This window comes from Sphaerodactylus townsendi, linkage group LG05 (assembly GCF_021028975.2).
Source record: "Sphaerodactylus townsendi isolate TG3544 linkage group LG05, MPM_Stown_v2.3, whole genome shotgun sequence".
In the NCBI taxonomy this organism is placed as follows: Eukaryota; Metazoa; Chordata; class Lepidosauria; order Squamata; family Sphaerodactylidae; genus Sphaerodactylus; species Sphaerodactylus townsendi.
This window is the reverse complement of record NC_059429.1, coordinates 32519081-32530627: the sequence shown is the minus strand read 5'-3', so window position 1 is coordinate 32530627 and position 11547 is coordinate 32519081. Positions and strand designations below refer to the sequence as shown.

General features: G+C 43.4%; 1 protein-coding gene across 2 annotated transcripts in view; it reads left to right on the top strand.

Moving 5' to 3' along the window:
- The first annotated feature begins 6853 nt into the window (after nucleotides 1-6853).
- The window catches only part of DENND1B (DENN domain containing 1B), a 228878-nt gene continuing 224184 nt past the window's right edge, over nucleotides 6854-11547 (top strand). The window contains exon 1 of one of the 2 annotated variants that reach the window (XM_048496683.1): nucleotides 6854-7383. In XM_048496683.1, the coding sequence (XP_048352640.1) occupies nucleotides 7367-7383 (17 nt within the window). In that variant the 5' untranslated portion in view covers nucleotides 6854-7366. The remainder of the gene's footprint in view (nucleotides 7384-11547) is intronic. The other variant, XM_048496684.1, reaches the window with a different exon arrangement.

Here is an 11547-nt window from a genome sequence, read left to right as displayed (position 1 = left end):
TCCTCATGAGACAATAGCCAAACCCTTTGTGTGGTCTTAGAAGTGTCCCTGCGAGACAAGCTTTTCTCTTGTTTTCCATCCACACCAAGCCTCCTAGCTTCTGGTGAAAACAAGGATCTTTCTTTTCACTCTTTGGGATCTCTTTGAGAACACTGGCCCCTCTAGCCATTCTGGCTCTGGCTTTCAACCTCCAGACAAGATCTCCACCTGACTAAATCTGAGGACTGATACAATCTGTGTGTCTCACAAGCAGTTTTCAAATATTTCTGATCGGTTCAAAATCTCCCTTTTTCTCTCTCTGGCCGAATCCCCACTAGGAAATTCAATCAAGATCAAACCAAGTTTGAAAATAAACTGCACCTTTTCATCGATGTTTCAACCTCCCCACTGCAGCATGTTTTCACTGAAGACATCTCGGCTGATCTCGAATTCAAGATATGTAACAATCCCCACTACCACGTGATCGGCTCGGCGGGTCTCTCCTGATTGGCTGTTGTGCCGTGTTGGAGCAGGACTTTTTTTCTCCTGCAAAAATGTTCTCACGTTATGATGTCAGCACATCATCATGTCTCCCCCGCCCAAGTTTCTGGTTGGTTATAATTCTCTTGTGCTCTCACGAGAACAGCACCGCGCGCACTGATTGGTTGTAAGGCATTTGCGTCAAACTCCACGGTGGGAAATTTGAACCAGAATTAAACCCCCAATCCTCCCCTCCAAACTGGATCAAAGACGCGGGATAAAGGGGAGAATGAGCGCCAGAACCGGGATGAATCCTTGTTTGTTGATCAAGCAATAGGGAGTTCTTCCTGAATCCTTGATATTTCACGTGAGTATCATGCAATTAATTGACCATGGGGAATCGGCCTCTGACAGGCTTTTCCTGCTTTTATATGAGCGACCACACCCATCCTGTGGCTCTTGGCTACTGCATTTCAGCCAGTCAAACAGGTGTTGCTCTGGTTAACACTTGGTGCTCCTGCTCTGGCTGAACTGCACCTTTTCAAATTAACCATTATAAAGCCTAATCCGTCACATAAGGTAACTTCAAGAGGGAGGCAAGGTGTCACCTTTGAAAAACACCCATCTCTGGTCATCACCCACCTCTGCAGGTGGCAGCACAGTGAGCGAGGCTTGAGAAGAGAATCTTGACTGATGGACTGGATAGTATTAGAGGAAGTAGTCCTTGTGAGATATTTTTACAGGTCTGGAAAATAGATTAGACTGAGAGATTTCCCCAGTAATATGTAGCTGAAAACAGATTTGATATGGCATTCTGACCTTCAAATGCCTCATGAATAGCCATGATGCAGTGCTGTTGGGAGTGGAGAATAATGGCTTCAGTAGGGGGGGGGTAGCCAAGTGTAACTGGGAAGACACAGATCACCAGTCCCCCTCTTTCCTGGAAGTGAGGAATTTTCCTGAGTTTTCTGACTGTCCCGGGACTCAAACCCAAGTTTCCACTTGCCAGCATGCCATCATTCCAAGAGTAATGCCATATTCAAATTCCACCTACAGACTATCACACACATATGCTCTGTGCTAATTAATCCAGAATAACTGCGGCTTGTAGGGTGAGATTTCCTTCAGATGGAGCTAGTCTACTATTAGAGTTACATGGGAAGAAGTCATGGGTATCCTCGATAATGCTGAGTGGTGTGATGTGACTTTTGGTGGTGCTGAAACTGGGCCAGTTGGAAAGATCTGTTAAGCATCTGCCCCTGCTCTTTCAGGTATTTGGAGTTCGTCAGAAGTGCAGGTCTTCCATGTGACCAACAGAATTGCAGGGGTGGGGGTGGGGCTCTCAGCCTTTGGTTCTTTGTGGCTTGGTTTGAGCAGCATTAACAGGATCCACCAAGGATTATGCCAGCCAAAACTGAGGCATCTTTTTTCATTATTGAACTTATGCTGTTGCCCCCACCCCCACCCCCACATCGGCATTGAAGAAATAGCTGGATACAAATACTTTCAATAAACAACTGAAAGTATTTTTGCTACTGGAAGAGGATTATTCAGTGCCGCCTTTATAACAGGCTATTGTTGTTACTGAAAGCAAAACAATACTATAAAATGTTCATATTCCCATTGATTTTTCTAAAGGCTCTCTAACCTCCCCGCATAATGTAGTCCATATTTCACAGGAAGAAAGCATACTAGCACCTTGAATTTCCCCCTTCGGGGAGGGTGGTCTAAAAATTTAAAATATAAAATAAATATAAATAAACTGAACGAGACTGTGAAAAATTATAAAGGAATGTGTTTATTTAACCTAGTCAGACTAATAATAGTGAGAAATACATATTTAAAACATCCATCATAGTTTAATGAAATGGTGAATGTCCACACCTTGGGCACTCCACTAATTATGATTTGTTGCACATAACGTACAAATATGGACAATGTGGCTTAATCCTGGCTTGTTCCCAGGTGCAGTGCAGGCTGAAATTCTAACTGGGTGGGAAGCAAGTGTAGTGTAACTAGCATTTGTTGAGGTAAACCAGGATTTGAATGATTGTCTGAGAACCAAACCCATGAACTAACCATAGTTAAAATAAACCATGACTTCAGTTATTGTTTGAACTGAACTTGTTCAGATTTAATGCAATACTATGATAGTTAGGTTGTAACACCTGAGTTTGACTTGTAGACCACACAGTCGTAGTCGAAGTTTACCTCGAGAAATCAAGTTTTCAAAGGCTTCTTATTCTCCTGTTATGTCAATCTGCATTGCTGCCTGTCTCTGACATCTTATTGGCTGTCATTGCTACAGGATCATGAATCCATGCTCTTTCCTTGACATTAAACCTTTCCTCACACCAAACCAGAAGACCTTCCAGTTCAATTGAACGATATGAACTCACATGTACATACCCAATTTTCAAGGGTCCAACAGACTGCCCCTGTCCTGATTTTCAAAACCTCCTAAAAATGGGGAGTAAAGATGCCCTTCAGACTTTCTGGGGTAAGCTATTCCAGAACATTGGCTCAACAGCCAAGATGCCCTATAATGGAGAAGTGAACTAGTTTATGAAAGTGCATGATAAAAAGAGGGGACTAAAGGAGTGCAACTGACAGCCAGAGTTGAAGCTTGCTTGAATGGACGTGAAAAGAGAAAGATTCACAGCAAGTCAGCTGAAATTACCAAGGGTGATCATTTCATCCAACATTGTACATACATATTCTCAAGGGTGGTACTTGATGTTGTGAGCAAAATATATTTTGAGACACTGATGCACTATTGGCCAGAAAACAAAATTCTAGAATAAATAAAACTAGAAAAATAGAATACAATCTTATTGTGCCAGTCACCAAGAGGTGAAGCCCTCAGCAAACACAATCAGTCAAGACCCTTGATAAAAACATTAGGCACCAGAAAGATAGCTGGCAGGAGGATATTCCGTGAGAGGCCACTACAGAAACAGCCCTCCCTGCTGTACTCACACCACTTCTGAAGATGGGAACTCACAGAGAAAGCCTCAACAGATTACTTGACTGGCATATATGGGAGTAGTGAGCCCTTCAAATACCCTAATATCAGACTGCTTGGAATTTAAAGGTAATAACCACCATTTTGAATTGTGCCTGGGAGTAAGTAGGTAACTAGTGTAACTGAAAAAGCTGTTTCTGGGAATTCTACTAGTCAGCAGTAGTAATTACAGCATTCTGACCTGTGAAGCTAGCAGCACCAAACTCTCAGTGTATCTTTAGGAGACTCTTCTGATGATACCACTCAGGTTTGGTGAAGTTTGGTTCAGGGGGTCCAAAGTTATGGACCTTCAAAGGTGTAGCCCACATCTATTAGCTCCCATTGGAAACGATGGGGGATGGGGCACCCATTTTGGGAATCCGTAACTTTGGACCCCCTGAGCCAACCTTCACCAAACTTAGGTGGTGTCAGCAGGAGCCTATCCTGATGATACCACCTAGGTTTAGTGAAGTTTGGTTCAGGGGTCCAATGGACCCTCAAAGGCGTAGCCCCATCTACTATTAGCTCACAATTGGGGATGGGGGCACCCAAACTTGGCTGGTATCATCAGGAGTGTCACCTGACAATAGCCTGAAATTTTGGTGCCGCTAGCCTAAAAATGCGCCCCCTGCAGGCCAAAAACCGAAAAACACTTTAAAATACAAAAAAACACAAACGGGGGGCGGAGCTTTGGACATGCAATGGGGGGGTTGAACCTGAGGAACCCCCCCCCCCTTACATACGTCCTTGCCACAAACCCTGGGCTGATCAGTGACTCCTAAAATATCAACCATCCTCAAACCACTGCTGTTCAGTACCATTGCTGTTCAGTACTTGTATTGGCAGTCTGGCACAGAAGTACTGATAGTCACTTCTGCACCAGCATTTGTGCAGAGATAAGGCCTCCCCATTGGCAGAAAGGCACGTGGGACACTAACATACCTAATAGTACAAACTACTATCTTAAGGCCATCTGATGTGTATTTTTAAGCTTAAAAAGCAGACATGGGCAGGGTTGGATTAGGGCCAGGGTGCCAGGGCAAAGTTTCCCTCTCCATCATTTTCCTGATACTGGTTGGGACTTGCAAGCTATAATTAATCCTGGTAAGGAAAAGAGAACAGAGATAATATAGGAGCCTGACTTTCCCCCATAGGGCTAATTTTTGTGTGTGTGAGAGAGATTTCTATCAGGGCAATAGTGCAAGGAAAGAGGTAACCACATCATAATATAGCTTCCTATACATCTTGATTTTAAAATTAAAGTATATGTCATGAGATCTAATCACAGATTCTAAAAATAACTTGAAGTTTGACTCTTCAAGCAGCTTGGGTATGTAGAGTGAGAAACAACAGGGAGCACAATTGGCTTGCGCTTCCTGTTCCATGCACTGACAGCCATGTAATATGTAGAACTTTAGTATCTTACTCACCCACACAGGAAAGGGGTGCTCAGGACAGTTTTGAAATCTCTAACACGGGGAATGGAAACTCCAGTATGTAATCTTTCAAGATAGTTTGTGTCTGTGCACTTTTAGGGTACTAGTCAGTAAACCTTGTAACACACATAGAACTGTATGTCTAACAGGGTGTCTGTATTATTATTTTTAGGTGAGAGCTACTACCTCAGGGCTACCTCAGAAACTGCTTTTGGTCCCTGCTACTGAATGCATGGGATTTTTTTGGAAATTCATATCATTAAAAAAGACAGTGTTTCTCTGAGGAATTTTGCAGTGCAGTTTGCTGACTAAAACCCCTCCCCCCATTTGTCAAAAAAGATGGTGGCTGAAAGTATTATCTGATAATCATGTGTTTTGAGGATTTAAAAATCACCCCATATCAATGTTCCATTTCCTTTTTTCCCTCTTGCAAATGTATTGGATTTTTTTTAGAAAACAGGGAAGTACTATTTATACTGAAAGAAGAAGCACATAAAGGAAATGTCTTTTAAAAAATCCATGCTAAGCAAATATTTCGGATTTGAGTGCAAATGTCTAAGATCCATTCACCTGCATGGAGAAATTTTGTCTTGTTTCATAAAGTTAAAACAGCTCCAGATATTCTAATAGACTGAAGCACAGAAACATAAGGTTAACCTTTGTACTTTGTGCAGATTAACCTGTCCCTCGAGATAAAGATAGTTATCTTATGTCTGTTGGGAAAGACAGTATAGAAATGTTTAAATAATTATACAGTCAATATGCAAAGACCGCATTGCAGTTGCAGGGGGAAGTTTTAAAATTGCAGTACATCAGCTTTTGAATGAAAAATATGACATTGGGGAAAATGAAAAGTTAGCCATTTGGGATTAATATAGTCTGAATTCTTAGAAATAAATGGTTTATAGTGCAATTATCAGAGAAAATTACTTGTACAGAATCACCCTGCTATTATATAATGTTTGGGAGTAAAGGCCACATGAACTCAATGGGACTTTGCTCTGAATAAAGACAGATAGACTAGAGCTTCAGATGACTAATCTGTATTAAGTAGTTTTCAGTATGTTTTCAACTGGGGTTGTCAGAGAACGCGGTGAGAGAGTTGCATTTCCTTTTCCAAACAGAAGCTAGGTGTGGGTTCTCACCTTTCTTCCCCCATGAAATTCCTGTGCTTTTAAATACTATCAAGAAATGCAAAAACTCAACAGGTGCAGCAGCCCCTTCACTGCTGCCTGATGCTAGGAAAAGTTGTGCTGCTGTCTCATAGCTGCTTTTAAAAATATAAGAGCTATCCTAGAGGGAAAAAAGATAGCAGCTCTAGCAAGAAACAGACTTCTTACTTTCTGTGCGCCCTTCCTTCCCAGGGCAGCTTGGCAAAACAAACCCAGCCTGGGAATTCCTGCCTTGGGCAGTATGGCCTTCTCTGTATAATTTTGCCAAGGCTTATCTCACCAAGATCCCAGGCTGTTTATTGACTTAGTATCCCCGCCTTTCTCGCTGAAACTTGAGCCTTCTTCCAAGGAGCCTCACATGGGAATGCTGAACGAAATCCACACCTAGCCAGTGTCATGTAGTGGTCAAAGTGTACAGGACTAAACTGGGGTAGAGATAAATACCCCCTCGCGATGAAATTTACTGCTTGACCTTGGACCAGTCATTGTCTCACCGTTTAACTTTCCTCACGGGGTTGGTGTGAGGATAAAAAGGAGAAAAGAGGGGATAAAAATACACCAAATAATATTTTTTCAACCACTGTATGACGTAACAAAGCGGAGAACGGACTAGCCCAAAAGAGACTCTGATCCCAGCTCTTAGGCCAATATTTGAGAACCGGGGATGGTTGCCAGGTTTGGACTCGGACTTGTAGCCTTCAAACAAGGCCAGCCTGGTCAGCGAGGCCGTGGCTGGAGAAAGCCGTTTCTCTCCCAGAGGTGAAAAGCCTGTCCAATGCGCAAGAGCGGGCCTGTCCCGGGCGGGTGTGACGCTTCCTTCGCCTGGTCCGAGGAAAGGCAAGCGGCGCCCCCACCCGCACAAGGTCTCTGGCCCCCTCGGCCCTTCCTGCTGTAGTCCTGCGGGTCAGGTGGAGCAGAAGCGCCAGGCCAGGCCCAGCCCAGGCCTCCTGGCTTCCTGCTTCTCGCTTCTCACAAGGTACAGGAGAAGCCGCTTCTCCGCGGCAGGGACGGAGGGCGCCTGAGGAGCAGCACCAACATCGGCAAGCGGGAGGGAGGGAGGCGGTGCTGCTGCTGCTGCTTTTGCGGTCGCCGCCGTCACACCGGGCCGAGGAAGCAGCCGCCAGCCAGGGACAGGCGCCCCTCACGCCCCGCCCGGCCTTTGAGGGAGGAAGAACGGAAAGCCCGCGCCGCCCGCCTGCTCGGCTGCCGCTGTCCTCTCCGCGCCCTTTTGGGAGGGGGGTGCTGCCGCCGCTGCCGCCGCCTCTCCCCGAGGCTCCCCGCCCCGAGATGCGACCATGGACTGCAGGATCAAGTGAGTGACGGGGCTGGGCGGCAGCAGCAGAAGGGGCGCTGCTGGCGGTGGCTGCGCAGGGGGAGGCTCCGCCGGGGGACTGAGCGGAGACCATTCTGGGCCAGGCCTCGAAGCCTCCCCCAGCCCCACTCGGAATATTTCTCAGGCGAAGAGAGGCGAGCATTTGCAACGACCTCCTGCCTCCGCGTGTTCTTTCTTACCAGTCCCATTGAAAACGGGGTGGGGGGGGGGGGTTCTTCTGAGTACACGTGCGAAAGCTCGGCCTGTAGTATGACCCGCACTGTTCACGATGCTGGATGACCCAAGCTCACCTGAGTGGATGAAGCGGTCCCTCTTCCTAATTTTGTGACACAGGCTCCTTTGGATTAATTCAGAATAAAACCTGTACTCCTTTCTTTTCCTTTGCAACCCCTCCTTCTCCTTCCCCTCATCCAACTTTATGAGACCCTGGCAGGTCCTACTTGAGTAACAGCAGCCTGTCTTTCTAGTTCCACTGATACCTTCTTCTACTGCCATCCACCCCCCACCCCCCCTTTTTACTGGCTGCCTGTTTCCGTGCCTAACAGCAGTATGTTCTGCAGAGGTTAGCAGGGAGATAATACTTATCTTTGGCTTATGACGATAATTCTTTTTAAAAGCCTTCATCTGCGGATCAAGATATTGCTGAGTGCACAAGAACAACCCAAGCTGGTTGTTGTCTGTTTGGGTGTGAAGTGCTGTCAAATTGCCTCCGACCTGTGGTGACCCTATGAGTCATCCAAAATGTCCTATCATTAACAACCTTGTTCAAGTCTTGCCAACTATGGGTTCAGGCTTCCTCGACTGATCCATCTCATACTGGGTCTTTCTGTGTTCCTTCTGCCTTCTACTTTTCCTAGCATTATTGTCTTTTCCTGTGAATCCTTTCTTCTCATCAATGTGACCAAAGAACAATAGCCTCAGTTTAGTCATTTTGTCTTCTAGTTCAGGCTTGATTTGACCCACTTGTTTGTCTTTTTTGCCATCCAAGGTATTTATTTATCTATTTATTTATTTCATTCCATTTTTAAACCCCCCCCCCCCCCCCCGGATGTATATTGTACATCAATATAAAATATAAATACAAATATAAAAACAATCTACTAACAATATTAAATTCATATAATTTAAACAATTTAAAATTTTCAGATGGCGACCTATCCCAACCCCATTCCCGCCCATGGGAGACCTAGGTGGTATAAGGGTCAGATGGTCATCCCGGCTGGCCAACAGCCTGGTGGAACAGGTCCGTTTTGCAGGCCCTGCGGAAACTCTGAAGGTCCCGCAGGGCCCTGGTCTCCTTAGGGAGCCTGTTCCACCAAGTAGGGACAGGGAAGTAAAAGCCCTGGCCCGTTTAGGCCAGCCGGATCTTTTTTGGGCCAGGGATTTCCAGTAGGCGCTCCTCCGTAGAGGAGCTTATCCATCTAACTCTCCTCCAATACTACATTTCTGCTCTGTTAGCCTCTCTTTTTCCTCCAGTGCTTATTCTCAGTGAGTTTGGCTATGAACATCTGGCATCCAAACCAGCCCTGAATTCCTGAAGAAGTACCACCCACCAGCACACTTGTGAATAAATCTGATGATTTTAATTTTTGTTCAAGTCTCCACCTCAGCTATTGAAAACTTTCAATCTTTCTGCAACTGCTCAATATGTATGCAACTACTCAAACAGAACTTTATAACTTTTGGCATTATGGGTCTGGGCGATTCCAGTGCTTCCTCACTTTGGCAGAGGTTGGCATTGCAAGCTGAAATAGTGCCTGTTAGGTGTGGAGTTTCACAAGGTTCTGTGGGATCCAAGAACTAACTCTCTCTCTCTCTCTAACAATGCCCAGGCCAGTCTATAAACTGGCTCTCAGCTTGAATGGATTTGCTAGCATAAGAGGAAATAACTTTTGCAGAATGGATGATGAATGAGCATTATTTTTCATGGTATTTGCAGTTAGAGCTTTGATTCCCCCCTCCCCGTGCTGAATTTTATATTTAGAGTGATAAGAGCTTTAACCTCTAGTGTGGCAAGCTGACAGTTGTCTGTTTATGAAGAGCCAGTTGGAATAGACATAAAAGGCAATTTGACATTTATTGCTGCGGTTTGACACTTTAAAATGTGGTGGGAGGGGATGAGTAAAGTTGAAAGGACTTTGCAGAGTTATAGATATGCGCAGCAGGAAGCACAAATGTTTAATACTATTAATGCAGAGATATTGACCTATAAAATATAGATCCAGTTTCTGAAACAAGAGTTTGTGGTTAAAACAGACTGAAGATTTAACTGTCCAGTTTTTATTGCTGCTATTATTGGAGTCCTAATTTGCCAGCTTGGTTAATTTTTACTTTGTGTGTGGGGCAGCATGATAGTAGCTGTGGAATGATCTATGTCTCTCATACCATTACTGGGAAATGGGAAGTAAGCTGTGATAGTTTCCCTTCCAACTTTAGGATAGCTCACCCAGAAGCCTGATGAAAACAGAAGCTTGACTCATTGTAGATGAGTATATATACACACTCATCCTTCTGCAGTGAGTCAAGCTTTGCATTTGTGTGTGCGGTGGGGATGGAAGAAACCTTGTGAATTTCACCATGTTTTTTTTAAGTGTGTTTTCAATGCTGATGTGCCTAAGTCATCTTTTAAAGCACAAAATTCTCTTCACCAGTAACTATGCTGATAACATGATACATGATGGGGGATGCTATGGTGGAAAGGACTTCACAAGACAGTTAATTCACAATTGTATAGGGACTAGGTAATATGGAATTCCTCAGACTATCATTCTTCAAAAAGGTGTTTTAATATTATTTAAGGGCTTGTTGTAGTTCTTATTTAAACTATGTTCAGTCTTGAAGGACTTAAACATTTGTCAGGCGCCTTGGCTTGTTAAAAACCTACAATAAAATGTCTATGCTTGTTTGTCTATAATTAAATCATGCTGAGCAGACTGGGTCTTACTGTCACACATAGACATAGATGGTATGATAATGAGCTTAAACTGGAACTTCAGGGCCTGTTTATCTGTAATATCCAATATTATAGTTCATATTATAATAAATATGTTACTAGTCCTGTGGCAACATACAGACTCTAAATGAAAGCTAAGGGATAAACTAGAAGCAAAAAGTACTTATGTAAGCTTAGATAAGCATTTATTCGGCAAAGTAATTCCAGCCTGATTTCATTCTGGATTTTTCTCTTTAAGCTAACACATCACTTGGTAGCTTTAACATGTTTCTGTTATTAAAGTGTATGCTCTCATAGCATGATTTATTCTGTTTATGTTATTCTACCTGCCCACCCCCAATCCATATTTTACTCTTATAGTAACTTAGATTAGAAGCAACTGTTATTTTCTCATCATCTAGGATATAATTATTGTTGTTTGTACTGGTTTCTTCTTACACATGCTGAGCATGCCATATCTTCTTGAGAGGATTAAAAGCAAAATACAAAACTTTTAATAAGGACTTTCTAGATAATAGTCTCTGAGAAAAATGGAAGTTGTTTTTCATAATCATGTAAAACTACCCAGCAATTTGAAAACATTTGCTTACCTGAACACTTTTTGGGAGGACAGGGATGATTTCCAGGAAAAGTGTTCATAATTTGAAGGAGCATTGGTCATTTTTTTTCTTTTCAAGCTGTTGCAAATGGCGGACATAAGTTCTTGTAGGCAGACTTATCACACTTTCCCTTTAATTCTGGAAACAGGAGCTGTGTAATATCTTTACAAAGACCATTCAAATAACAGGAAAGCAAGCATTTGGATTCTCCAGAACATTTTATCCAGATGGATGTTTGTTTTTTGACATTCACCCTAGGGAAGAAGTCTAGGAAATTTAGTAGCTTGCATGCCATTTTACATTAATTTGGTCGGTTCTGATAACAATATTATATGGCTATTGGCATTTAGATTTTTGTTAGGACCAGTGCATCTACCTGCAATCTCTTTCATTTAATTCTGCTTTCACAAAGTAACAGGGAACAGTAATGATGGAACTTCTTGTTCTCATTTGCTTGGATGTGGCACCATGCTGTCCATACAGATGTCAGTTCTAAAATGGTTGAGTCATCCATAGTACCAGATGTAGCTGGGAATTGCTAACCAGACCCTAACCTAATTATTCCTAGCTCAGTAGGATTAGTATGTGTAG